We start from the raw sequence: 27,500 nt of genomic DNA, 5'->3' as shown, positions 1-27,500 counted from the left end.
ATAGGGTCAGGGGAGAGCCTGAGATGCTACAGAAACAGGGGAAAGGTTTGAAAATGGAAGACTTCTTATCCAGGAGTTTAAACAATCCACACTGACAACAGTCACATTTCACACTCTCTGCTCTGTCCTGTTTTAAGGGGCTGTTTAGTTTGGGATCCAATACATGTGTCAATAATAAATCAAATCAATATCTAGCTATGACTGTAACACTACATTCTGCACCCTCTCCTTTCCTTCTCTATGAACGGTCTGTATAGCACAAGAAACAATACTTTTCCCTGTATCCCAGTACATGTGACAATAATAAATCAAATCCACGTTTACAGATATTAATGAATACCTACTTGGCTCCACTGTTAACCTTGTTCCCTTTCCAAAGATAAGTTTGTCAGTAGTATCCACCATCCACACAGTGCCGCGCCCCTTGGCACAAACCTCTCTTCAGATTATCCCCAGTGAATACTTACCCCAGCCGGAATTATGCTTAAAAACACGGCCAGTTAAAGCGACTACAACCTCGATTACTTGGTGACACCCTTTACAGCTTCTTCCCTGCTGCCCTCAGACTTTTCATAGAATCATAGAATCCTTACAGTGCAGTAGATTTGGCCCATCGAGTCTGTACCGACCACAATCCCACCCAGGCCCCATCCCTGTAACCCCATGCATTTACCCTGCTAACCCCCCTGATGCTAAGGGGCAACTTGCTTTAGCATGATCAATTCATCTAACCTGCACAACTTTGGACTGTGGGAGGAAATAGATGTGTAGGTTAGGTGGATTGGCTATGCTAAATTGCCCCTTCGATGTGTAATATTATTCTGTTAGAAATACAACACTTACTGGGTATCACCGTGAGTGTGGTTCCACTTCCAAAAACCAGCTTGGTGTTCCCAGGATTCACACAGCCCTACACTGACTAGCAAAAACCTCCTGGCAGAAGATGTGTAGGTTAGGTGGATTGGCCATGCTAAATTGCCCCTTAGTGTCCAAAGATCTGTAGGCAAACGACAAATGGTTGTGAATGTAGCCCAATCCATCACTCAAACCAGCCTCCCATCCATTGACTCTGTCTACACTCCTGCTGCCTCGGGAAAGCAAACAGCACAATTAAAGATCCCACGCACCCCGGACAGACTCTCTTCCATCTTCTTCCGTCAGGAAAAAGATGGAAAAGTCTGAGGTCACGTACCAACCGACTCAAGAACAGCTTCTTCCCTGCTGCTGTCAGACTTTTGAATGGACCTACCTCGCATTAAGCTGATCTTTCTCTTCACCCTAGCTGTGACTGTAACACTACATTCTGCACTCTCTCCTTTCCTTCTCTATGAACGGTATGCTTTGTCTGTATAGCGCGCAAGAAACAATACTTTTCACTGTATCCCAATACATGTGACAATAATAAATCAAATGCAACATTTACAGATATTAATGAATACCTACTTGGCTCCACTGTTAACCTTGTTCCCTTTCCAAAGATAAGTTTGCCAACACCTCCAGTATTCACACAGTGTCGCGCCCCTTGGCACAAACCTCTCTTCAGGTTATCCGCAGTGAATACTTGCCCCAGCAGGAATTATGCTTAAAAACCCAACCTCAATTACTTGGTGACAACCCTTTGGTCAGATTGGCCACAGAGTTCTAGCGAGAGGCGACACTCACTGGGTCTCACCAGGAGCACGGTGCAACTTCCAGATGTGAGCTTGCGGTTCCCAACATTCGCACAGCCCTCCATCGGTTCACAAGAACCTCCGGGATGGAACCGTACTCGCTGTGCACTGGCAGTTGGACAGAGACACGGATGGGGAAAGGGTCAGAGGGATAGGGGGCCAAACACAGAGCAAATAGGACCAGTTCAGATTCGAAACACGGGTCAGCATCGAGGAGTAGGGTTAGAGGGTCTTCTCACATCTGAAGGTCACCCCTTATACACTACATTCTGCACCCTCTCCTTTCCTTCTCTATGAACGGTATGCTTTGTCTGTATAGCGCGCAAGAAACAGTACTTTTCACTGTATCCCAATACACGTAACAATAATAAATCAAATCAAATCAAAAACGTGTTCGACACTGGGACAGCAACACCGAGGTTCCAAAGATTGCAAACACTTACTGGGTGTCACCCTTAACTTTGTTCCACCCGCAAATATCAGCTTGCCGACACTTCCTCCAGCATTCACACAGCATCGGCCCTCCAAACAAAAACCCTCTCTTCCACCTTCTTCCGTCGGGCAAAAGATACAAAAGTCTGAGGTCACGTACCAATCGACTCAAAAACAGCTTCTTCCCTGCTGCTGTCAGACTTTTGAATGGACCTACCTCGCATTAAGTTGATCTTTCTCTACACCCTAGCTATGACTGTAACACTACATTCTGCACCCTCTCCTTTCCTTCTCTATGAACGGTATGCTTTGTCTGTATAGCGCGCAAGAAACAATACTTTTCACTGTATGCTAATAAACGTGACAATAATAAATCAAATCCAACACTTACTGGGGTCCACATTTAGTTGGGTGCCAGTTCCAAAGATGAGCTTGTTAGTTCCATACTGCACACAGCCCCACACTCTCTGACAAAAACCTTTCACTCCAACAATGTGTAGGTTAGGTGGATTGGCCGTGCTAAATTGCCCCTTAGTGTCCAAAGATGTGTAGGTTAGGTGGATTGGCCATGCTAAATTGCCCCTTAGTGTCCAAAGATGAGCAGGTTAGGTGGATTGGCCATGCTAAATTGTCCCTTAGTGTCCAAAGATGTGCAGGTTAGGGGGATTGACCATGCTAAATTGTCCCTTAGTGTCCAAAGATGTGTAGGTTAGGGGGATTGGCCATGCTAAATTGCCCCTTAGTGACCAAAGATGTGCAGGTTAGGTGGATTAGCCATGCTAAATTGCCCCTTAGTGACCAAAGATGTGCAGGTTAGGTGGATTGGCCGTGCTAAATTGTCCCTTAGTGTCCAAAGATGTGCAGGTTAGGTGGATTGGCCGTGCTAAATTGTCCCTTAGTGTCCAAAGATGTGTCGGTTAGGGGGATTGGCCATGCTAAATTGCCCCTTAGATTTTTAATGTTATTCTGTCAGAAATACAACACTTACTGGGTATCACCGTGAGTGTGGTTCCACTTCCAAAAACCAGCTTTCTGTTCCCACTAGTCACACAGTCCTACACTGGGTAGCAAAAACCTCCTGGCTACAGATGTGTAGATTAGGGGCATTGGCCATTCTAAATTGTCCCTTCGTGTCCAAAGATGTGCGGGTTAGGTGGATTGGCCATGCTAAATTGTCCCTTCGTGTCCAAAGATGTGCGGGTTAGGTGGATTGGCCATGCTAAATTGTCCCTTCGTGTCCAAAGATGTACAGGTTAGGTGGATTGGCCATGGTAAATTGCCCCTTAGTGTCCAAAGATGTACAGGTTAGGTGGATTGGCCATGATAAATTGTCCCTTGGTGTCGAAAGATGTGCGGGTTAGGTGTGTTTCAGTGTTTTAAAATGTTCAAACAAAGACAGGCAGAAAACCATGAGGCTTCAGAGCTTCAATGCCCCCCTCCCCAGTCTCTCCATTTTGTGTATTGTCTGCTTCATGTGGCTGAAGCATTGGAGACGCAGACATTACTGACACAATTCAATCTCTGGGGACAGTCACAGATGGAGAGAGAGAGACAGGGAGAGAGACAGGGCGAGAGAGACAGGGCGAGAGAGACAGGGCGAGAGAGACAGGGCGAGAGAGACAGGGCGAGAGAGACAGGGCGAGAGAGACAGGGAGAGAGAGACAGGGAGAGAGAGACAGGGAGAGAGAGACAGGGAGAGAGAGACAGGGAGAGAGAGACAGGGAGAGAGAGAGACACACACACACACACAGATAGGGTCAGGGGAGAGCCTGAGATGCTACAGAAACAGGGGAAAGGTTTGAAAATGGAAGAGAGCTTCTTATCCAGGGGTTTAAACAATCCACACTGACAACAGTCACATTTCACACTCTCTGCTCTGTCCTGTTTTAAGGGGCTGTTTAGTTTGGGATCCAATACATGTGTCAATAATAAATCAAATCAAAATCTAGCTTTGACTGTAACACTACATTCTGCACCCTCTCCTTTCCTTCTCTATGAACGGTCTGTATAGCGCGCAAGAAACAATACTTTTCCCTGTATCCCAATACATGTGACAATAATAAATTAAATCCAACGTTTAGAGATATTAATGAATACCTACTTGGCTCCACTGTTAACCTTGTTCCCTTTCCAAAGATAAGTTTGCCAACACCTCCAGTATTCACACAGTGTCGCGCCCCTTGGCACAAACCTCTCTTCAGGTTATCCGCAGTGAATACTTGCCCCAGCAGGAATTATGCTTAAAAACCCAACCTCAATTACTTGGTGACAACCCTTTGGTCAGATTGGCCACAGAGTTCTAGCGAGAGGCGACACTCACTGGGTCTCACCAGGAGCACGGTGCAACTTCCAGATGTGAGCTTGCGGTTCCCAACATTCGCACAGCCCTCCATCGGTTCACAAGAACCTCCGGGATGGAACCGTACTCGCTGTGCACTGGCAGTTGGACAGAGACACGGATGGGGAAAGGGTCAGAAGGATAGGGGGCCAAACACAGAGCAAATAGGACCAGTTCAGATTCGAAACACGGGTCAGCATCGAGGAGTAGGGTTAGAGGGTCTTCTCACATCTGAAGGTCACCCCTTATACACTACATTCTGCACCCTCTCCTTTCCTTCTCTATGAACGGTATGCTTTGTCTGTATAGCGCGCAAGAAACAGTACTTTTCACTGTATCCCAATACACGTAACAATAATAAATCAAATCAAATCAAAAACGTGTTCGACACTGGGACAGCAACACCGAGGTTCCAAAGATTGCAAACACTTACTGGGTGTCACCCTTAACTTTGTTCCACCCGCAAATATCAGCTTGCCGACACTTCCTCCAGCATTCACACAGCATCGGCCCTCCAAACAAAAACCCTCTCTTCCACCTTCTTCCGTCGGGCAAAAGATACAAAAGTCTGAGGTCACGTACCAATCGACTCAAAAACAGCTTCTTCCCTGCTGCTGTCAGACTTTTGAATGGACCTACCTCGCATTAAGTTGATCTTTCTCTACACCCTAGCTATGACTGTAACACTACATTCTGCACCCTCTCCTTTCCTTCTCTATGAACGGTATGCTTTGTCTGTATAGCGCGCAAGAAACAATACTTTTCACTGTATGCTAATAAACGTGACAATAATAAATCAAATCCAACACTTACTGGGGTCCACATTTAGTTGGGTGCCAGTTCCAAAGATGAGCTTGTTAGTTCCATACTGCACACAGCCCCACACTCTCTGACAAAAACCTTTCACTCCAACAATGTGTAGGTTAGGTGGATTGGCCGTGCTAAATTGCCCCTTAGTGTCCAAAGATGAGCAGGTTAGGTGGATTGGCCATGCTAAATTGTCCCTTAGTGTCCAAAGATGTGCAGGTTAGGGGGATTGACCATGCTAAATTGTCCCTTAGTGTCCAAAGATGTGTAGGTTAGGGGGATTGGCCATGCTAAATTGCCCCTTAGTGACCAAAGATGTGCAGGTTAGGTGGATTAGCCATGCTAAATTGCCCCTTAGTGACCAAAGATGTGCAGGTTAGGTGGATTGGCCGTGCTAAATTGTCCCTTAGTGTCCAAAGATGTGCAGGTTAGGTGGATTGGCCGTGCTAAATTGTCCCTTAGTGTCCAAAGATGTGTCGGTTAGGGGGATTGGCCATGCTAAATTGCCCCTTAGATTTTTAATGTTATTCTGTCAGAAATACAACACTTACTGGGTATCACCGTGAGTGTGGTTCCACTTCCAAAAACCAGCTTTCTGTTCCCACTAGTCACACAGTCCTACACTGGGTAGCAAAAACCTCCTGGCTACAGATGTGTAGATTAGGGGCATTGGCCATTCTAAATTGTCCCTTCGTGTCCAAAGATGTGCGGGTTAGGTGGATTGGCCATGCTAAATTGTCCCTTCGTGTCCAAAGATGTGCGGGTTAGGTGGATTGGCCATGCTAAATTGTCCCTTCGTGTCCAAAGATGTACAGGTTAGGTGGATTGGCCATGGTAAATTGCCCCTTAGTGTCCAAAGATGTACAGGTTAGGTGGATTGGCCATGATAAATTGTCCCTTGGTGTCGAAAGATGTGCGGGTTAGGTGTGTTTCAGTGTTTTAAAATGTTCAAACAAAGACAGGCAGAAAACCATGAGGCTTCAGAGCTTCAATGCCCCCCTCCCCAGTCTCTCCATTTTGTGTATTGTCTGCTTCATGTGGCTGAAGCATTGGAGACGCAGACATTACTGACACAATTCAATCTCTGGGGACAGTCACAGATGGAGAGAGAGAGACAGGGAGAGAGACAGGGCGAGAGAGACAGGGCGAGAGAGACAGGGCGAGAGAGACAGGGCGAGAGAGACAGGGCGAGAGAGACAGGGCGAGAGAGACAGGGAGAGAGAGACAGGGAGAGAGAGACAGGGAGAGAGAGACAGGGAGAGAGAGACAGGGAGAGAGAGACAGGGAGAGAGAGACAGGGAGAGAGAGAGACACACACACACACACAGATAGGGTCAGGGGAGAGCCTGAGATGCTACAGAAACAGGGGAAAGGTTTGAAAATGGAAGAGAGCTTCTTATCCAGGGGTTTAAACAATCCACACTGACAACAGTCACATTTCACACTCTCTGCTCTGTCCTGTTTTAAGGGGCTGTTTAGTTTGGGATCCAATACATGTGTCAATAATAAATCAAATCAAAATCTAGCTTTGACTGTAACACTACATTCTGCACCCTCTCCTTTCCTTCTCTATGAACGGTCTGTATAGCGCGCAAGAAACAATACTTTTCCCTGTATCCCAATACATGTGACAATAATAAATTAAATCCAACGTTTAGAGATATTAATGAATACCTACTTGGCTCCACTGTTAACCTTGTTCCCTTTCCAAAGATAAGTTTGCCAACAGTATTCACACAGTGTCGCGCCCCTTGGCACAAACCTCTCTTCAGGTTATCCCCAGTGAATACTTACCCCAGCCGGAATTATGCTTAAAAACACGGCCAGTTAAAGCGACTACAACCTCGATTACTTGGTGACACCCTTTACAGCTTCTTCCCTGCTGCCCTCAGACTTTTGATAGAATCATAGAATCCTTACAGTGCAGTAGATTTGGCCCATCGAGTCTGTACCGACCACAATCCCACCCAGGCCCCATCCCCGTAACCCCAAGCATTTACCCTGCTAACCCCCCTGATGCTAAGGGGCAATATTGTTTTAAAACAGCCAATTCACCTAACCCGCACAACTTTGGACTGTAGGAGGAAAAAGGTGTATAGGTTAGGTGGATTGGCCATGATATATTGTCCCTTAGATTTGTAATATTATTCTGTCAGAAATACAACACTTACTGGGTATCACCGTGAGTGTGGTTCCACTTCCAAAAACCAGCTTGGTGTTCCCAGTATTCACACAGCCCTACACTGGCTTGCAAAAACCTCCTGGCAGAAGATGTGCGGGTTAGGTGGATTGGCCATGCTAAATTGCCCCTTAGTGTCCAAAGATGTGCCGGTTATGTGGATTGGCCGTGGTAAATTGCCCCTTAGTGTCCAAAGATGTGTAGGTTAGGCGGATTGGCCATGCTAAATTGCCCCTTAGTGTCCAAAGATGTGTATGTTAGGTGGATTGGCCATGGTAAATTGCCCCTTAGTGTCCAAAGATCTGTAGGCAAACTACAAATGGTTGTGAATGTAGCCCAATCCATCACTCAAACCAGCCTCCCATCCATTGACTCTGTCTACACTCCCGCTGCCTCGGCAAAGCAAACAGCATAATTAAAGATCCCACGCACCCCGGACAGACTCTCTTCCATCTTCTTCCGTCAGGAAAAAGATACAAAAGTCTGAGGTCACGTACCAACCGACTCAAGAACAGCTTCTTCCCTGCTGCTGTCAGGCTTTTGAATGGACCGACCTCGCATTAAGTTGATCTTTCTCTGCACCCTAGCTATGACTGTAACACTACATTCTGCACTCTCTCCTTTCCTTCTCTATGAACGGTATGCTTTTCCTGTATAGTGCGCAAGGAACAATACTTTTATCCCAATACATGTGACAATAATAAATCAAATGCAACATTTACAGATATTAATGAATACCTACTTGGCTCCACTGTTAACCTTGTTCCCTTTCCAAAGATAAGTTTGCCAACACCTCCAGTATTCACACAGTGTCGCGCCCCTTGGCACAAACCTCTCTTCAGGTTATCCCCAGTGAATTCTCACCCCAGCAGGAATTATGCTGAAAACCCGGCCTGTTAAAGCGACTACAACCTCGATTACTTGGTGACAACCCTTTGGTCAGATTGGCCACAGAGTTCTAGCGAGAGGCGACACTCACTGGGTCTCACCAGGAGCACGGTACGACTTCCAGATGTGAGCTTGCGGTTCCCAACATTCGCACAGCCCTCCATCGGTTCAAAGAACCTCCGGGATGGAACCGTACTCGCTGTGCACTGGCAGTTGGACAGAGACACGGATGGGGAAAGGGTCAGAGGGATAGGGGGCCAAACACAGAGCAAATAGGACCAGTTCAGATTCGAAACACGGGTCAGCATCGAGGAGTAGGGTTAGAGGGTCTTCTCACAACTGAAGGTCACCCCTTATACACTACATTCAGCACCCTCTCCTTTCCTTCTCTATGAACGGTATGCTTTGTCTGTATAGTGCAAGAAACTACTTTTCACTGTATCCCAATACACGTAACAATAATAAATCAAATCAAATCAAAAACGTGTTCGACACTGGGACAGCAACACCGAGGTTCCAAAGATTGCAAACACTTACTGGGTGTCACCCTTAACTTTGTTCCAGCCCCAAATATCAGCTTGCTGACACTTCCTCCAGCATTCACACAGCATCGGCCCTCCAAACAAAAACCCTCTCTTCCACCTTCTTCCGTCGGGCAAAAGATACAAAAGTCTGAGGTCACGTACCAATCGACTCAAAAACAGCTTCTTCCCTGCTGCTGTCAGACTTTTGAATGGACCGACCTCGCATTAAGTTGATCTTTCTCTACACCCGAGCTATAACTGTAACACTACATTCTGCACCCTCTCCTTTCCTTCTCTATGAACGGTATGCTTTGTCTGTATAGCGCGCAAGAAACAATACTTTTCACTGTATGCTAATAAACGTGACAATAATAAATCAAATCCAACACTTACTGGGGTCCACATTTAGTTGGGTGCCAGTTCCAAAGATGAGCTTGTTAGTTCCATCCTGCACACAGCCCCACACTCTCTGACAAAAACCTTTCACTCCAACAATGTGTAGGTTAGGGGGACTGGCCGTGCTAAATTGTCCCTTAGTGTCCAAAGATGTGCAGGTTAGGTGGATTGGCCATGCTAAATTGTCCCTTAGTGTCCAAAGATGTGTAGGTTAGGGGGATTGGCCATGCTAAATTGCCCCTTAGATTTTTAATGTTATTCTGTCAGAAATACAACACTTACTGGGTATCACCGTGAGTGTGGTTCCACTTCCAAAAACCAGCATGTAGCTCGCAGTATTCACACAGTCCTACACTGGCTAGCAAAAACCTCCTGGCTAAAGATGTGTAGATTAGGTGGATTGGCCATGCTAAATTGTCCCTTCGTGTCCAAAGATGTGTAGGTTAGGGAGATTGGCCATGATAAATTGTCCCTTCGTGTCCAAAGATGTGCAGGTTAGGGGGATTGGCCATGATAAATTGTCCCTTAGTGTCGAAAGATGTGCAGGTTAGGGGGATTGGCCATGATAAATTGTCCCTTCGTGTCCAAAGATGTGCAGGTTAGGGGGATTGGCCATGATAAATTGTCCCTTAGTGTCCAAAGATGTGCAGGTTAGGCGTGTTTCAGTGTTTGAAAATGTTCAAACAAAGACAGGCAGAAAACCATGAGGCTTCAGAGCTTCAATCCCCCCCTCCCAGTCTCCCCATTTTGTGTATTGTCTGCTTCATGTGGCTGAAGCATTGGAGACGCAGACATTACTGACACAATTCAATCTCCGGGTACAGTCACCTCGCACTAAGTTGATCTTTCTCTCCACCCTAGCTGTGACTGTAACACTACATTCTGCACTCTCTCCTTTCCTTCTCTATGAACGGTATGCTTTGTCTGTACAGCGCGCAAGAAATAATACTTTTCCCTGTATGTTAATACATGTGACAATAATAAATCAAATCAAATCAGATGGAGGGACAGAGAGAGAGGGAGACAGAGAGAGACAGAGAGAGGGAGGCAGAGAGGGATGGAGACACACAGAGAGACACACAGAGAGAGAGAGAGAGACAGAGAGAGGGAGAGAGGGAGACACAGAGAGAGAGGGAGAGAGAGAGAGAGAGGGAGATAGAGAGGGAGACAGAGAGGGAGAGAGAGGGAGGGAGACAGTGAGAGAGAGGGAGGGACACACAGAGAGAGAGAGAGACAGAGAGAGGGAGAGAGGGAGACAGAGAGGGAGACACAGAGAGAGAGAGGGAGACACAGAGAGAGAGAGGGAGACACAGAGAGAGAGAGAGGGAGACACAGAGAGAGAGAGAGAGGGAGACAGAGAGAGAGGGAGGGAGACAGAGAGAGAGAGGGAGGGAGACAGAGAGAGAGAGGGAGGGAGACAGAGAGAGAGAGGGAGGGAGACAGAGAGAGAGAGGGAGGGAGACAGAGAGAGAGAGGGAGGGAGACAGAGAGAGAGAGGGAGGGAGACAGTGAGAGAGAGGGAGGGAGACAGTGAGAGGGAGGGAGGGAGACAGAGAGAGAGAGAGAGACACACACACAGATAGGGTCAGGGGAGAGCCTGAGAGCGACAGAAACAGGGGAAAGGTTTGAAAATGGAAGAGAGCTTCTTATCCAGGGGTTTAAACAATCCACACTGACAACAGTCACATTTCACACTCTCTGCCCTGTCCTGTTTTAAGGGGCTGTTTAGTTTGGGGCCAGTGTTTGTGAATTTATAAACCGCACTGATATTCCCAACAAGAGCAAGAGGTCTCAGTGTTTAAACATATTAAACTGTTCAAACAGAGACAGGCAGAAAGGCCTGAGGCTTCAGAGCCTCAATACAGTCACCCCCACCCCCTCCCCCAGCCCCCACCCCAATATCTGCTTTTCGTGTATTGTCTGTTACATGTGGCTGGAGCATTGGGAACACAGACATTACTGACACAATTCAATCTCTGGGGACAGTCACAGAGAGACAGAGAGAGAGACAGAGAGAGAGAGAGACAGAGAGAGACAGAGAGAGAGAGACAGAGAGAGAGACAGAGAGAGAGAGAAAGAGACAGAGAGAGAGAGAAAGAGACAGAGAGAGAGGGAGGCAGAGAGAGAGAGAGACAGAGAGAGAGAGACAGAGAGAGAGAGAGACAGAGAGAGAGAGAGACAGAGAAAGAGACAGAGAGAGAGAGAGACAGAGAGAGAGGGAGGCAGAGAGAGAGAGACAGAGAGAGAGAGACAGAGAGAGACAGAGAGAGAGAGAGGCAGAGAGAGAGAAAGACAGAGAGAGAGGGAGGCAGAGAGAGAGAGAGAGACAGAGAGAGAGACAGAGAGAGAGACAGAGAGAGAGAGACAGAGAGAGAGAGACAGAGAGAGAGAGAGGCAGAGAGAGAGAGAGGCAGAGAGAGAGAGGCAGAGAGAGAGAGAGGCAGAGAGAGACAAAGAGAGACAGAGTATGAGAGATGGAGAGAGACAGATGGAAAGAGAGATGGAGGGAGAGAGGAGACACACATCCACAAATACATAGAGAGAAGCTAAATTGTCCCTTAGTGTCCAACAATGTGCGGGTTAGGTGGATTGGCCGTGGTAAATTGTCCCTTAGATTTGTAACATTCTGTCAGAAATACAACACTTACTGGGTATCACCGTGAGTGTGGTTCCACTTCCAAAAACCAGCTTGTAGCTCCCAGTATTCACACACCCCTACACTAGCTAGCAAAAACCTCCTGGCCAAAGATGTGTAGTTTAGGGGGAATTGGCCATGCTAAATTGTCCCTTAGTGTCCAAAGATGTGTAGGCAAACTACAAAGAATCGTGAATGAAGCCCAATCCATCACACAAACCAGCCTCCCATCCATTGACTCTGTCTACACTTCCCGCTGCCTCGGGGAAAAGCAGCCGGCATAATTAAGGACCCCACACACCCCGGACATTCTCTCTTCCACTTTCTTCCCTCGGGAAAAAGATACAAAGTCTGAGGTCACGTACCGACCGACTCAAGAACAGCTTCTTCCCTGCTGCCGTCAGACTTTTGAACGGACCGACCTTGCATCAAGTTGATCTTTCTCTACACCCGAGCTGTGACTGTAACACTACATTCTGCACTCTCTCCTTTCCTTCTCTATGAATGGTATGCTTTGTCTGTGTAGCACGCAAGAAACAATACTTTTCCCTGTATACTAATACATGTGACAATAATAAATCAAATGCAACGTTGACAGATATTAATGAATACCTACTTGGCTCCACTGTTAACCTTGTTCCCTTTCCAAAGATAAGTTTGCCAACATTTCCACCATCCACACAGTGTCGCGCCCCTTGGCACAAACCTCTCTTCAGGTTATCCCCAGTGAATACTTACCCCAGCCGGGATTATGCTGAAAAACCCGGCCAGTTAAAGCGACTACAACCTCGATTACTTGGTGACACCCTTTACAGCTTCTTCCCTGCTGCCCTCAGACTTTTCATTGAACCCCGACAGTGCAGAAGGAGGCTATTCGGCCCATCGGGTCTGCACCGACCACAATCCCACCCAGGCCCTATCCCCGTAACCCCATGCCTTTACCCTGCTAACCCCCTGACACTAAGGGGCAACTTGCTTTAGCATGGCCAATTCACCTAACCCGCACAACTTTGGACTGTGGGAAGAAAAAGATGTGTAGTTAGGTGGATTGGCCATGCTACATTGACCCTTAGTATCCAAAGATGTGCAGGTTAGGTGGATTGGCCATGCTAAATTGCCCTTAGTGTCCAAAGATGTGCAGGTTAGGTGGATTGGCCATGCTAAATTGCCTCTTAGTATCCAAAGATGTGTAGGTTAGGTGGATTGGCCATGCTAAATTGCCTCTTAGTATCCAAAGATGTGTAGGTTAGGTGGATTGGCCATGCTAAATTGCCTCTTAGTATCCAAAGATGTGTAGGTTAGGTGGATTGGCCATGCTAAATTGCCCTTAGTGTCCAAAGATGTGTAGGTTAGGGTGGATTGGCCATGCTAAATTGCCCCTTAGATTTGCAATATTATTCTGTCAGAAATACAACACTTACTGGGTATCACCGTGAGTGTGGTTCCACTTCCAAAAACCAGCTTGGAGTTCGCAGTATTCACACAGCCCTACACTGGATAGCAAAAACCTCCTGGCTAAAAATGTGTAGGTTAGGTGGATTGACCATGGCAAATTGCCCCTTTAGTGTCCAAAGATCTGCAGGCAGACTACAAATGGTTGTGAATGTAGCCCAATCCATCACGCAAACCAGCCTCCCATCCATTGACTCTGTCTACGCTTCCCGCTGCCTCGGAAAAGCAGCCAGCATAATCAAGGACCCCACGCACTCCGGACATTCTCTCTTCCACCTTCTTCCGTCGGGAAAAAGATACAAAAGTCTGAGGTCACGTACCAACCGACTCAAGAACAGATTTTTCCCTACTGCCGTCAGACTTTTGAATGGACCTACCTCTCATTAAGTTGATCTTTCTCTACACCCTAGCTATGACTGTAACACTACATTCTGCACTCTCTCCTTTCCTTCTCTATGAACGGTATGCTTTTCCTGTATAGCGGGCAAGAAACAATACTTTTATCCCAATACATGTCACAATAATAAATCAAATGCAACATTTACAGATATTAATGAATACCTACTTGGCTCCACTGTTAACCTTGTTCCCTTTCCAAAGATAAGTTTGCCAACTCCTCCAGTATTCACACAGTGTCGCGCCCCTTGGCACAAACCTCTCTTCAGGTTATCCCCAGTGAATTCTCACCCCAGCAGGAATTATGCTGAAATACCGGGCCAGTTAAAGCGACTACAACCTCGATTACTTGGTGACAACCCTTTGATCAGATTGGCCACAGAGTTCTAGCGAGAGGCGACACTCACTGGGTCTCACCAGGAGCACGGTGCAACTTCCAGATGTGAGCTTGCGGTTCCCAACATTCGCACAGCCCTCCATCGGTTCAAAGAACCTCCGGGATGGAACCGTACTCGCTGTGCACTGGCAGTTGGACAGAGACACGGATGGGGAAAGGGTCAGAGGGATAGGGGGCCAAACAGACTTTTGAATGGACCTACCTCGCATTAAGTTGATCTTTCTCTACACCCTAGCTATAACTGTAACACTACATTCTGCACTCTCTCCTTTCCTTCTCTATGAACGGTATGCTTTGTCTGGTAGCGCGCAAGAAACAATGCTTTTCACTGTATGCTAATAAACGTGACAATAATAAATCAAATCCAACACTTACTGGGGTCCACATTTAGTCGGGTGCCAGTTCCAAAGATGAGGTTGTAAGCTCCACTCTGCACACAGCCCCACACTCTCTGACAAAAACCTTTCACTCCAACGATGTGCAGGTTAGGGTGGATTGGCCATGCTAAATTGTCCCTTAGATTTGTAATATTATTCTGTGAGAAATACAACACTTACTGGGTATCACCGTGAGTGTGGTTCCACTTTCAAAAACCAGCTTGAGGTTCCCTGTATTCACACAGCCCTACACTAGCTAGCAAAAACCTCCTGGCTACAGATGTGTGGGTTAGGTGGATTGGCCATGCTAATGTGCCCCTTAATGTCCAAAGATGTGTAGGTTAGGTGGATTGGCCATGCTAAATTGCCCCTTAGTGTCCAAAGATGTGTAGGTTAGGTGGATTGGCCATGCTAAATTGCCCCTTAGTGTCCAAAGATGTGTAGGTTAGGTAGATTGGCCATGCTAAATTGTCCCTTTAGTGTCCAAAGATATCAAAATCTTTTCCCAAAGGTAGGGGAGTCTAAAACTAGAGGGCATAGGTTTAAGGTGAGAGGGGAGAGATACAAAAGTGTCCAGAGGGGCAATTTTTTTCACACAGAGGGTGGTGAGTGTCTGGAACGAGCTGCCAGAGGTAGTAGTAGAGGCGGGTACAATTTTGTCTTTTAAAAAGCGTTTAGACAGTTACATGGGTAAGATGGGTATCGAGGGATATGGGCCAAACGCGGGCAATTGGGACTAGCTTAGTGGTTCAAAGAAAGGGGTGGCATTGACAAGTTGGGCCGAAGGGCCTGTTTCCATGCTGTAAACCTCTCTGACTCTATGTGACAATAATAAATCAGATCAAAATTAACCACACTTACTCGGTCGTACCACGAGTTTGGTACCAGGTCCAAAGGTAACTTTAACATTGCTATTCACACAGCAGTACACACCAGCACAGAAACTCTCTGCACCAGATGTCTCGGTGAGGACACCCACAACATGGAGTGTCCATCACATTTCACATTAGCTACATTACCAGATCAATTCTTTAGCAAGTGACGGACAGTCTATCTCCCTGAGATCAATCTCCATTCAATCCTTCTCACCCATCAGTACAACCTATTGAGTTATGAATGAGCTCCAGTTGATCTGGACCTGCTTAGTGTCAACTGAGCAGTGGCCAGGGCGAGTTTACAAGACCATTCCCATGTTTATTAGGCAGCATCTTGCGGGAAGATCTTACCAGGATGGACAAGTAGCTTGGTGCCACCTCCGAATACCAGTTTGCTGTAGCCTCCAGAAGCCACACACTAACTGATCCCTTTACAAGAACTCTGAGGCTCCCTCTTTCCCCAGCGTCCCATTGCGAGCACTGGGGGGTGAAGGGTCTGGTGTGGGATTGGACAGGAGCTGTGTAATCCTGGCTACATCACTCAGGATAATCTTTTCAATCGGGTTTAGCACTGGGTTCTTTCACAATGCAGCACTTACTGGGTTCCACGGTGAGTCTGGTCCCACTGCCAAAGATGAGCTTGTCGGTGCCAGCATTCACACAGCCCCACACTGCCTAACAAAAACTGCCCAAGAAGATAGCTCCTTGAAAGTGGAGTCACAGGTGGACAGAGTGGTGAAGAAGGCATTCAGCATGCTTGGTTTCATCGGTCAGAACATTGAATACAGGAGTTGGGACGTCTTGTTGAAGTTGTACAAGACATTGGTACGGCCACACTTGGAATACTGTGTACAGTTCTGGTCACCCTATTATAGAAAGGATATTATTAAACTAGAAAGAGTGCAGAAAAGATTTACTAGGATGCTACCGGGACTTGATGGATTGAGTTACAAGGAGAGGCTGGATAGACTGGGACTTTTTTCTCTGGAGCGTAGAAGACTGAGGGGTGATCTTATAGAGGACTATAAAATAATGAGGGGCACAGATCAGCTAGATCGTCAATATCTTTTCCCAAAGGTAGGGGAGTCTAAAATAGAGGGCATAGGTTTAAGGTGAGAGGGGAGAGATACAAAAGTGTCCAGAGGGGCAATTTTATCACACAGAGGGTGGTGAGTGTCTGGAACGAGCTGCCAGAGGTAGTAGTAGAGGCGGGTACAGTTTTATCTTTTAAAAAGCATTTAGACAGTTACATGGGTAAGATGGGTATAGAGGGATATGGGCCAAATGCGGGCAATTGGGATTATCTTAGGAGTTTTTAAAAAAGAAATAAGGGCGGCATGGACAAGTTGGGCTGAAGGGCCTGTTTCCGTGCTGTAAACCTCTATGACTCTCAGAGGACAATTTTTGCTAATCCATCTACCCTCCACATCTTGGGACACAAAGGGACAATTAACCATGGCCAATCCGCCCAACCTACACATCTTTGGACACTCTCTCTCTCCCCCTTGCTTTCTCTATCTCCAACTCTCTCTCGCCCCATCTTTCTCTCTCCCCATCTCTCTTCCTCCAACTCTCTCTCTCTCCCTCTCTAACCTTATCTCTCTCTCACACTCTCTCTCTCCAACTCCGACACACTAACTTTATAACTTTCTCAGCCTAATTATTTCTCATTCTCTCTCCATCTCCCTATCCCCCCCGTCAAACTGTCTCTCTCTCTAACTCTCTCACATTCTGACTCTATAACTCTCTCTATCTCCCTCCCTCCTCTCTCTCCCTCTTTTACTCTCTATCTTTATTTCTCTCTCTCTTCCTTCCTTTCTCCCTCTCTCTGTTTCTCCCTCGTTCTACCTGTCTGTGTCCATACAGGACTAACTTGCCAATGCTTCATTGCAGAGGTCAGTGTATACCGACAGCAATACATTGAGGTTTCAGTGACTAGGAACAGAAATCCCCTCTCGGCAATGATATTCGTTTAAATTTCAGGCAGTAATTACAACATTAGAATACTTTATGACCTCTCACACACACATACATAATCGGATTGGTATTCTATCGTTATTAATAAATACCTACCTGGAACCACAGTTAATCTTGTCCCCTGTCCAAAGGTGAGCTTAGCAACACTTGCAGTATTCACACAGCAATGTGCCCAATAACACAAACCCCTCTTCAGATTAACCCCAGTAAGATTCCAATCTGTGTATCTGAAATCTAGAATTGCTTCACAACTATGTTCAAATAGACTTCAAAATACACTTCTTTGGACACTAAGGGACAATTAAGTGGTCTGTTCTAACCCAGCAAGGTTATTACAAGCAGCAGACACCAGCTTCATGATCCAGACTGCATCAATTCTATATTCCTGTAACCTCAGTCCATCGATCCTCTCTGTCCATCTCTCTCCTTCCCTGCAGAACTGACCCCGAGCTTCAGGCATCACGCTTAAAGTTTAACATTGTAAAGTTTAAAGTTTTTAAAGCACTTTAAACATTTACACACACTCTTACTCATACACTCTCTCTCACCCACACACACATACAGACGCACACACACATACAGACACACATACAGACACACACACACACACACACATACAGACACACACACACATACAGACACACACACACACACATACAGACACACACACACACACACATACAGACACACACACACACACACACACATACAGACACACACACATACAGACACACACACATACAGACACACACACACATACAGACACACACACACATACAGACACACACATACAGACACACACACACACATACAGACACACACACACACACATACAGACACACACACATAGACACACACACACACATACAGACACACACACAATATAAACACACACATAACAAGGTAGGTATTCTATAGTTAATAATAAATACCTACTTGGAACCACAGTTAATCTTGTCCCCTGTCCAAAGATGAGCGTATTTGCACCTGCAGTATTCACACAGCAGTGCGCCCAATAACACAAACCCCCCTTCAGATTAACCCCAATAATCTCCTGTCCCTGCTGGGACTCTGTGTTAAAATGCAATGATGTGGAGATGCCGGCATTGGACTGGGGTAAACACAGTAAGGAGTCTAACAACACCAGGTTAAAGTCCAACAGGTTTATTTGGTAGCAAATACCATAAGCTTTCGGAGCGCTGCTCCTTCGTCAGGTGAGTGGGAGTTCTGTTCACAAACAGGGCATATAAAGACACAAACTCAATTTACAGAATAATGGTTGGAATGCGAGTCTTTACAGATAATCAAGTCTTAAAGGTACAGACAATGTGAGTGGAGGGAGCATTAAGCACAGGTTAAAGAGATGCGTATTGTCTCCAGACAGGACAGCCAGTGAGATTTTGCAAGTCCAGGCAAGTCGTGGGGGTTACACATAGTGTGACATGAACCCAAGATCCCGGATGGGGCCGTCCTCATGTGTGCGGAACCTGGCTATCAGTCTCTGCTCAGCGACTCTGCGCTGTGGTGTGTCGTGAAGGCCGCCTTGGAGAACGCTTACCCAAAGATCAGAGGCCGAATGCCCGTGACAATACACATTGGAGACAATACACATCTCTTTAACCTGTGCTTAACCCTCTCTCCACTCACATTGTCTGTACCTTTAAGACTTGATTACCTGTAAAGACTCGCATTCCAACGATTATTCATTATTCTGTAAATTGGGTTTGTGTCTTTATATGCCCTGTTTACTACCAGATCTCCCACTCATCTGACGAAGGAGCAGCGCTCCGAAAGCTAGTGGCGTTTGCTACCAAATAAACCTGTTGGACTTTAACCTGGCGTTGTTAAACTCCTTAAAACACAATGCCGGCCAGTACCATAATAGTGGCAGCATTGTGTACACAGATTTTTAAATGACCACTGCTATGTAAACGTGTTCGACACTGGGACAGCAACACCGAGGTTCCAAAGATTGCAAACACTTACTGGGTGTCACTGTTAACTTTGTTCCAGCCGCAAATATCAGCTTGCTGAAACCTCCTCCAGCATTCACACAGCATCAGCCATCCATACAAAAACCCTCTCTTCCACCTTCTTCCGTCGGGGAAAAAGATACAAAAGTCTGAGGTCACATACCGACCGACTCAAGAACAGCTTCTTCCCTGCTGCTGTCAGACCTTTTGAATGGACCTACCTCGCATTAAGTTGATCTTTCTCTACACCCTAGCTATGACTGTAACACTACATTCTGCACCCTCTCCTTTCCTTCTCTATGAACGGTATGCTTTGTCTGTATAGCACGTGAGATACAATACTTTTCACTGTATGCTAATAAACGTGACAATAATAAATCAAATCCAACACTTACTGGGGTCCACATTTAGTTGGGTGCCAGTTCCAAAGATGAGCTTGTTAGTTCCATCCTGCACACAGCCCCACACTCTCTGACAAAAACCTTTCACTCCAAAGATGTGTAGGTTAGGTGGATTGGCCGTGCTAAATTGCCCCTTAGTGTCCAAAGGTGTATAGGTTAGGTGGATTGGCCATGCTAAATTGCCCCTTAGATTTGTAATATTATTCTGTCAGAAATGCAACACTTACTGGGTATCACCCTGAGTGTGGTTCCACTTCCAAAAACCAGCTTGTAGTTCGCACTATTCACACAGTCCTACACTGGCTAGCAAAAACCTCCTGGCTAAAGATGTCTAGATTTGGTGGATTGGCCATGCTAAATTGCCCCTCAGTGTCCAAAGATGTGCAGCTTAGGTAGATTGACCATACTAAATTGTCCCTTTAGTGCCCAAAGATGTCAATATCTTTTCCCAAAGGTAGGGGAGTTTAAAACTAGAGGGAATAGGTTTAAGGTGAGAGGGGAGAGATACAGAAGTGTCCAGAGGGGCAATCTTTTCACACAGAGGGTGGTGAATGTCTGGAACGAGCTGCCAGAGGTAGTCGTAGAGGCGGGTACAATTTTGTCTTTTAAAAAGCCCCTTAGTGTCCAAAGATGTGCGGGTTCGGTATGTTTCAGCGTTTTAAAATGTTCAGACAAAGACATGATATGGAGATGCCGGCGTTGGACTGGGGTAAGCACGGTAACAAGTCTAACAACACCAGGTTAAAGTCCAACAGGTTTATTTGGTAGCAAAAGCCACACAAGCTTTCGGAGCGCTGCCCCTTCATCAGGTGACCAGACACAATTCAATCTCTGGGGACACGGACACACACGCTCACGCACACACAGACACACACACACAAGCTCGAGATGTTACAGAAACAGGGGAAAGGTTTGAAAATGGAAGAGAGCTTCTTATCCAGGAGGTTAAACAATCCACACTGACAACAGTCACATTTCACACGTTTTAAGGGGCTGTTTAGTTTGGGGCCAGTGTTTGGGAATTTATAAACCGCACTGATATTCCCAACAAGAGCAAGAGGTCTCAGTGTTTAAACATATTAAACTGTTCAAACAGGGACAGGCAGAAAGGGATGAGGCTTCAGAGCCTCAATGCAGTGACCCCCACCCACCACCTCCCCCCTCCGGCCCCCTCCCCAATATCTGCTTTTAGTATATTGCTTGCCCCATGTGTTAACTACCTCTGTCTGCCTCTCTCTGTCCGCGTGGGTTTCCTCCGGGGGCTCCGGTTTTCTCCCGCAGTCCGAAAGACAGTGTCGGTGAGGTGTTAAATTCTCCCTCAGTGCACCCGACAGAGTGTGACAACTAGGGGATTCTTACAGTAACTTCATTGCAGTGTTAATGTAAGCCAACTTGTGACACTAATAAATAAACGTTAACTTTTTCTGTATCTCCTATTCACTGGCTGAACTGTAGGTTACAACTACGGTCTATCACTATTCCAGGTCCATTTCTTAACCGGTGTCGAATATTTTACAGAGTTCCAATCTCATTCAAGCCTCCCATTTCATTACCACAACATAAAACGATAGTTTGGTGTCATCCAGATCTCAGTGGACAATCCGTACATTATTACATTATGCGTTATCAGTTGGAAAGATAATTGCCGTGTGAATGACAGAGGGATCTATGATCGAACTCTTACCCGGATTGACAGTGAGTTGGGTGCCACTTCCAAACACCAGTTTACCCAGGCCTCCAGAATTCACACAGTAGCCTCCCCCTTTACAGTAACTCCAGAGAGAGAGAGAGACCCCCTCCACATGCTAAATTGCCCCTTAGTGTCCAAAGATGTGCGGGTTAGGTAGATTGGCCATGCTAAATTGTTTCTTAGTGTCCAAAGATGTGTAGGTTAGGTGGATTGGCCATGCTAAATTGCCCCTTAGATTTTTAATGTTATTCTGTCAGAAATGCAACACTTACTGGGTATCACCGTGAGTGTGGTTCCACTTCCAAAAAACAGCTTGTAGTCCCCACTATTCACACAGCCTGACACTAGGTAGCAAAAACCTCCTGGCTAAAGATGTGCAGGTTAGGTGGATTGGCCATGCTAAATTGCCCCTCAGTGCCCAAAGATGTGTTGGTTAGGTAGATTGGCCATGCTAAATTGCCCCTCAGTGCCCAAAGATGTGTTGGTTAGGTGGATTGGCCATGCTAAATTGCTCCTTAGTGTCCAAAGATGTCAATATCGTTTCCCAAAAGTAGGGGAGTCTAAAACTAGAAGACATAGGTTTAAGGTGAGAGGGGAGAGATACAAAAGGGTCCAGAGGGGCAATTTTTTCACACAGAGGGTGGTGAGTGTCTGGAACGAGCTGCCAGAGGTAGTAGTAGAGGCGGGTACAATTTTGTCTTTTAAAAAGCATTTAGACAGTTCCATGGATGTCGAGGGATTACGGGCCAAATGCGGGCTATTGGGACGAGATTAGTGGTTTAGAAAAAGGGGCGGCATGGACAAGTTGGGCCGAAGGGCCTGTTTCCATGCTGTAAACATCTATGACTCTATGTGACAATAATAAATCAGATCAAAATTAATCACACTTACTCGGTCGTACCACGAGTTTGGTACCAGGTCCAAAGGTAACTTCACCAATGTTATTCTCACAGCAGTTCACACCAGCACAGAAACTCTCTGCACCAGATGTCTCGGTGAGGACACCCACAACATGGAGTGTCCATCACATTTCACATTAGCTACATTACCAGATCAATTCTTTAGCAAGTGCCGGACAGTCTATCTCCCTGAGATCAATCTCCATTCAATCCTTCTCACCCATCAGTACAACCTATTGAGTTATGAATGAGCTCCAGTTGATCTGGACCTGCTTAGTGTCCACTGAGCAGTGGCCTGGACTAGTTTACAAGACCATTCCCATGTTTATTATAGGCAGCATCTTGCGGGAAGATCTTACCAGGATGGACAAGGAGCTTGGTGCCACCTCCGAATACCAGCTTGCCGTAGCCTCCAAAAGACACACACTAACTGATCCCTTTACAAGAACTCTGAGGCTCCCTCTTTCCCCAGCGTCCCATTGCCAGCACTGGGGGGTGAAGGGTCTGGTGTGGGATTGGACAGGAGCTGTGTAATCCTGGCTACCATCAGAGGATACAGCAGGATATAGATCAATTGGAGACTTAGGCGGAGAGATGGCAGATGGAGTTTAATCCAGATAAATGTGAGGGAATGCATTTTGCAATGTCTAATACAGATAGGAAATATACAGTAAATGGCAGAACCCTTAAGAGTATTGATAGGCAGAGGGATCTGGGTGTACAGGTACACAGGTCACTGAAAGTGGCAATGCAGGTGGAGAAGGTAGTCAAGAAGGCATACGGCATGCTTGCCTTCATCGGCCGGGGCATTGAGTTTAAAAATTGGCAAGTCATGTTGCAGCTTTATAGAACCTTAGTTAGGCCGCACATGGAATATAGTGTTCAATTCTGGTCGCCACTCTACCAGAAGGATGTGGAGGCTTTGGAGAGGTTGGAGAAACTTAGTTTGTTCTCACTGGAACGACGGAGGTTGAGGGGAGACCTGATAGAAGTCTACAGGATTGTGAGAGGCATGGACAGAGTGGATAGTCAGAAGCTTTTTCCCCAGGGTGGAAGAGTCAATTACTAGGGGGGCACAGGTTTAAGGTGTGAGGGGCAAGGTTTAAAGGAGATGTACGAGGCAGATTTTTTACACGGAGAATAGTGGGTGCCTGGAACTCACTGCCGGGGGAGGTAGTGGAAGCAGATACGATTGTGACTTTTAAGGGGCGTCTGGACAAATACATGAATAGGATGGGAATAGAGGGATACGGTCCCCGGAAGGGTAGGGGGTTTTAGTTCAGTCGGGGCAGCATGGTCGGTGCAGGCTTGGAGGGCCGAAGGGCCTGTCCCTGTGCTGTAATTTTCTTTGTACATCACTCAGGATAATCTTTTCAATCGGGGTTTAGCACTGGGTTCTTTCACAATGCAGCACTTACTGGGTTCCACGGTGAGTCTGGTCCCACTGCCAAAGGTGAGCTTGCCGATTTGAGCATTCACACAGCCCCACACTGCCTGACAAAAACTATCCATGTTCAGTACACACCTTCCCCCATCGTGATGCTCCAACACAGAGTAACAGGCAGCCACTCCACACACATCTTCTCATCTCCCCATCTCTCACACACACACAATACAGACACACATAACCGGGTAGGTATTCTATAGTTAACAATAAATACCTACTTGGAAGCACGGTTAATCTGGTCCCCTTGCCAAAGATGAGCTTATTTAGACTTATAGCATTCACACAGCAGTGTGCCCAATAACACAAACCCCCTTCAGATTAACCCCAATAATCTCCTGTCCCTGCTGGGACTCTGTGTTAAAACACAATGCCGGCCAGTGCCATAATAGTGGCAGCATGTGGACACAGATTTTTAAATAACCACTATGTATTTAGTCTGGCCAATCCCCCTAACCTGCACATCTCCCCCTCTAACTCTGTCTCTCTCTCTCCCTCTAACCTTCTCCCAATACTTTCTCTCCCTCTAAACCCCTCCCAACTCTCTCTCCCTCTAACTCACCCCAACTCTCTCTCTATCTCACTCTATCTCTCTCACAGTCCAAAGATGTGCGGGTTAGCTTGATTGGCCATGCTAAAAAAAAAATTGCCCCTTAGTGTCCTGAAATGCGTAGGTTAGAGGGATTAGCGGGTAAATATGTAGGGATATGGGGGTAGGGCCTGGGTGGGTTAGTGGTCGGTGCAGACTCGATGGGCCGAATGGCCTCTTTCTGCACTGTAGGGATTCTATGATTCTATCTCCAACTGTCTCTTTATCACTAACACTCTCGCCCACAGTCCAATGTTCCATCTCTCCAGTACTCCCCCCTCTCTCCCTCCAGCCTTCTCTCTCTCTCTCCATTCTTTATCACTAACTCTCTCCCTCCAATGATCCCCTCTCTCCAGCCTCTCTCTCTCTCCCTGTCCCTGTCCCTCTCCACTCTCTCTCTCACACATTCTAACTCTGTAACTCTCTCAGCCTAACTCTTTCTCATTCACTCACCATCTCGCTCCACCCCCCTCACATTCTAACTCTCTCTATCTCCCTCCCTCCTCAACTCTTTCTCTGTCACTCTCTCTCCAACTATATTTATCTCTCTCTCCCTTCCTTTCTCCCTCTCTCTGTTTCTCCCTCGTTCTACCTGTCTGTGTCCATACAGGACTAACTTGCCAATGCTTCATTGCAGAGGTCAGTGTATACCGACAGCAATACATTGAGGTTTCAGTGACTAGGAACAGAAATCCCCTCTCGGCAATGATAGTCATTTAAATTTCAGGCAGTAATTACAACATTATAATACTTTATGAGCACACGCACACACACACACTCACATACACACACACACACACACACACAACTGGGTAAGTATTCCATAGTTAATAATAAAAACCTACTTGGAAGCACGGTTAATCTTGTCCCCTGTCCAAAGATGAGCTCATTTGCAACTGTATTCACACAGCAGTGTGCCCAATAACACAAACCCCCCTTCAGATTAACCCCAATAATCTCCTGTCCCTGCTGGGACTCTGTGTTAAAACGCAATGCCGGCCAGTACCATAATAGTGGCAGCATGTGGACACAGATTTTTAAATGACCACTGCTCTGTAAACGTGTTCGACACTGGGACAGCAACACCGAGGTTCCAAAGATTGCAAACACTTACTGGGTGTCACCGTTAACTTTGTTCCAGCTGCAAATATCAGCTTGCTGAAAGCTCCTCCAACATTCACACAGCATCGGCCGTCCATACAAAAACCCTCTCTCCCACCTTCTTCCATCGGGGAAAAAGATACAAAATTCTGAGGACACGTATCAACCGACTGAAGAACAGCTTCTTCCCTGCTGCTGTCAGACTTTTGAATGGATTAAGTTGATCTTGCATTGAGTTGATCTTTCTCTACACCCCAGCTATGACTGTAACACTACATTCTCCACTCTCTCCTTTCCTTCTCTATGAACGGTATGCTTTGTCTGTATAGCGCTTGAGAAACAATACTTTTCACTGTATGCTAATAAAATGACAATAATAAATCAAATCCAACACTTACTGGGGTCCACATTTAGTTGGGTGCCAGTTCCAAAGATGAGCTTGTTAGTTGCATCCTGCACACAGCCCCACACTCTCTGACAAAAACCTTTCACTCCAACAATGTGTAGGTTAGATGGATTGGCCGTGCTAAATCGCCCCTTAGTGTCCAAAGATGTGCGGGTTACGTGGATTGGCCATGCTAAATTGCCCCTTAGTGTCCAAAGATGTGTAGGTTAGGTGGATTGGCCATGCTAAATTGTCCCTTAGTGTCTAAAGATGTGTAGGTTAGGTGGATTGGCCATGCTAAATTGTCCCTTAGTGTCTAAAGATGTGTAGGTTAGGTGGATTGGCCATGCTAAATTGTCCCTTAGTGTCTAAAGATGTCAAAATCTTTTCCCAAAAGTAGGGGAGTCTAAAACTAGAGGGCATAGGTTTAAGGTGAGAGGGGAGAGATACAAAAGGGTCCAGAGGGGCAATCTTTTCACACAGAGGGTGGTGAGTGTCTGGAACGAGCTGCCAGAGGTAGTAGTAGAGGCGGGTCCAATTTTGTCTTTTAAAAAGCATTTAGACTGTTCCATGGGTGTCGAGGGATTACAGGCCAAATGCGGGCAATTGGGACTAGATTAGCGGTTTGGAGAAAGATGCGGCATTGACAAGTTGGGCCGAAGGGCCTGTTTCCATGCTGTAAACCTCTCTGACTCTATGTGACAATAATAAATCAGATCAAAATTAATCACACTTACTCGGTCGTACCACGAGTTTGGTACCAGGTCCAAAGGTAACTTTAACATTGTTATTCACACAGCAGTACACACCAGCACAGAAACTCTCTGCACCAGATGTCTCGGTGAGGACACCCACAACATGGAGTGTCCATCACATTTCACATTAGCTACATTACCAGATCAATTCTTTAGCAAGTGACGGACAGTCTATCTCCCTGAGATCAATCTCCATTCAATCCTTCTCACCCATCAGTACAACCTATTGAGTTATGAATGAACTCCAGTTGATCTGGACCTGCTTAGTGTCAACTGAGCAGTGGCCAGGGCGAGTTTACAAAACCATTCCCATGTTTATTAAGGGCAGCATCTTGCGGGAAGATCTTACCAGGATGGACAAGTAGCTTGGTGCCACCTCCGAATACCAGCTTGCCGTAGCCTCCAGAAGCCACACACTAACTGATCCCTTTACAAGAACTCTGAGGCTCCCTCTTTCCCCAGCGTCCCATTGCCAGCACTGGGGGGTGAAGGGTCTGGTGTGGAATTGGACAGGAGCTGTGTAATCCTGGCTACATCACTCAGGGTATTCTTTTCAATCGGGGTTTAGCACTGGGTTCTTTCACAATGCAGCACTTACTGGGTTCCACGGTGAGTCTGGTCCCACTGCCAAAGGTGAGCTTGCCGATTCCAACATTCACACAGCCCCGCACTGCCTAACAAAAACTGTCCATGTTCAGTACACACCTTCCCCCATCGTGCTGCTCCAACACAGAGTATCAACCAGCCACTCCACACACATCTTCTCATCTCTCCCTCTCTAACCCTCTCTCCCCAACTCTCTAACCCTCTCTCCCCAACTCTCTAACTCTCTCCATCTCCCTCTAACTCTCCCCCTGTCTCCCTCTAACTCTCCCATCTCTCTCTCTCTCCCTCTCTCTCTCTAACGCACCCCATCTCTC

General features: G+C 46.5%; 1 protein-coding gene across 6 annotated transcripts in view; it reads right to left on the bottom strand.

Moving 5' to 3' along the window:
• Positions 1 to 27,500, bottom strand: part of LOC144487166 (M1-specific T cell receptor alpha chain-like) — a 212,460-nt gene that overhangs the window by 26,982 nt on the left and 157,978 nt on the right. The window contains exon 1 of one of the 6 annotated variants that reach the window (XM_078205230.1): positions 25,454 to 25,742. The exons of 4 other annotated variants lie outside the window; for them this stretch is intronic. In XM_078205230.1, the coding sequence (XP_078061356.1) occupies positions 25,454 to 25,568 (115 nt within the window). In that variant the 5' untranslated portion in view covers positions 25,569 to 25,742. Of the gene's footprint in view, positions 1 to 25,184; positions 25,407 to 25,453; positions 25,743 to 27,500 lie in introns of those variants that run through there. One more of the 6 variants, XM_078205226.1, reaches the window with a different exon arrangement.

Source organism: Mustelus asterias, unplaced genomic scaffold, assembly GCF_964213995.1.
Source record: "Mustelus asterias unplaced genomic scaffold, sMusAst1.hap1.1 HAP1_SCAFFOLD_629, whole genome shotgun sequence".
Taxonomy (NCBI): Eukaryota; Metazoa; Chordata; class Chondrichthyes; order Carcharhiniformes; family Triakidae; genus Mustelus; species Mustelus asterias.
This window is presented reverse-complemented; position numbering and strand designations above follow the sequence as displayed.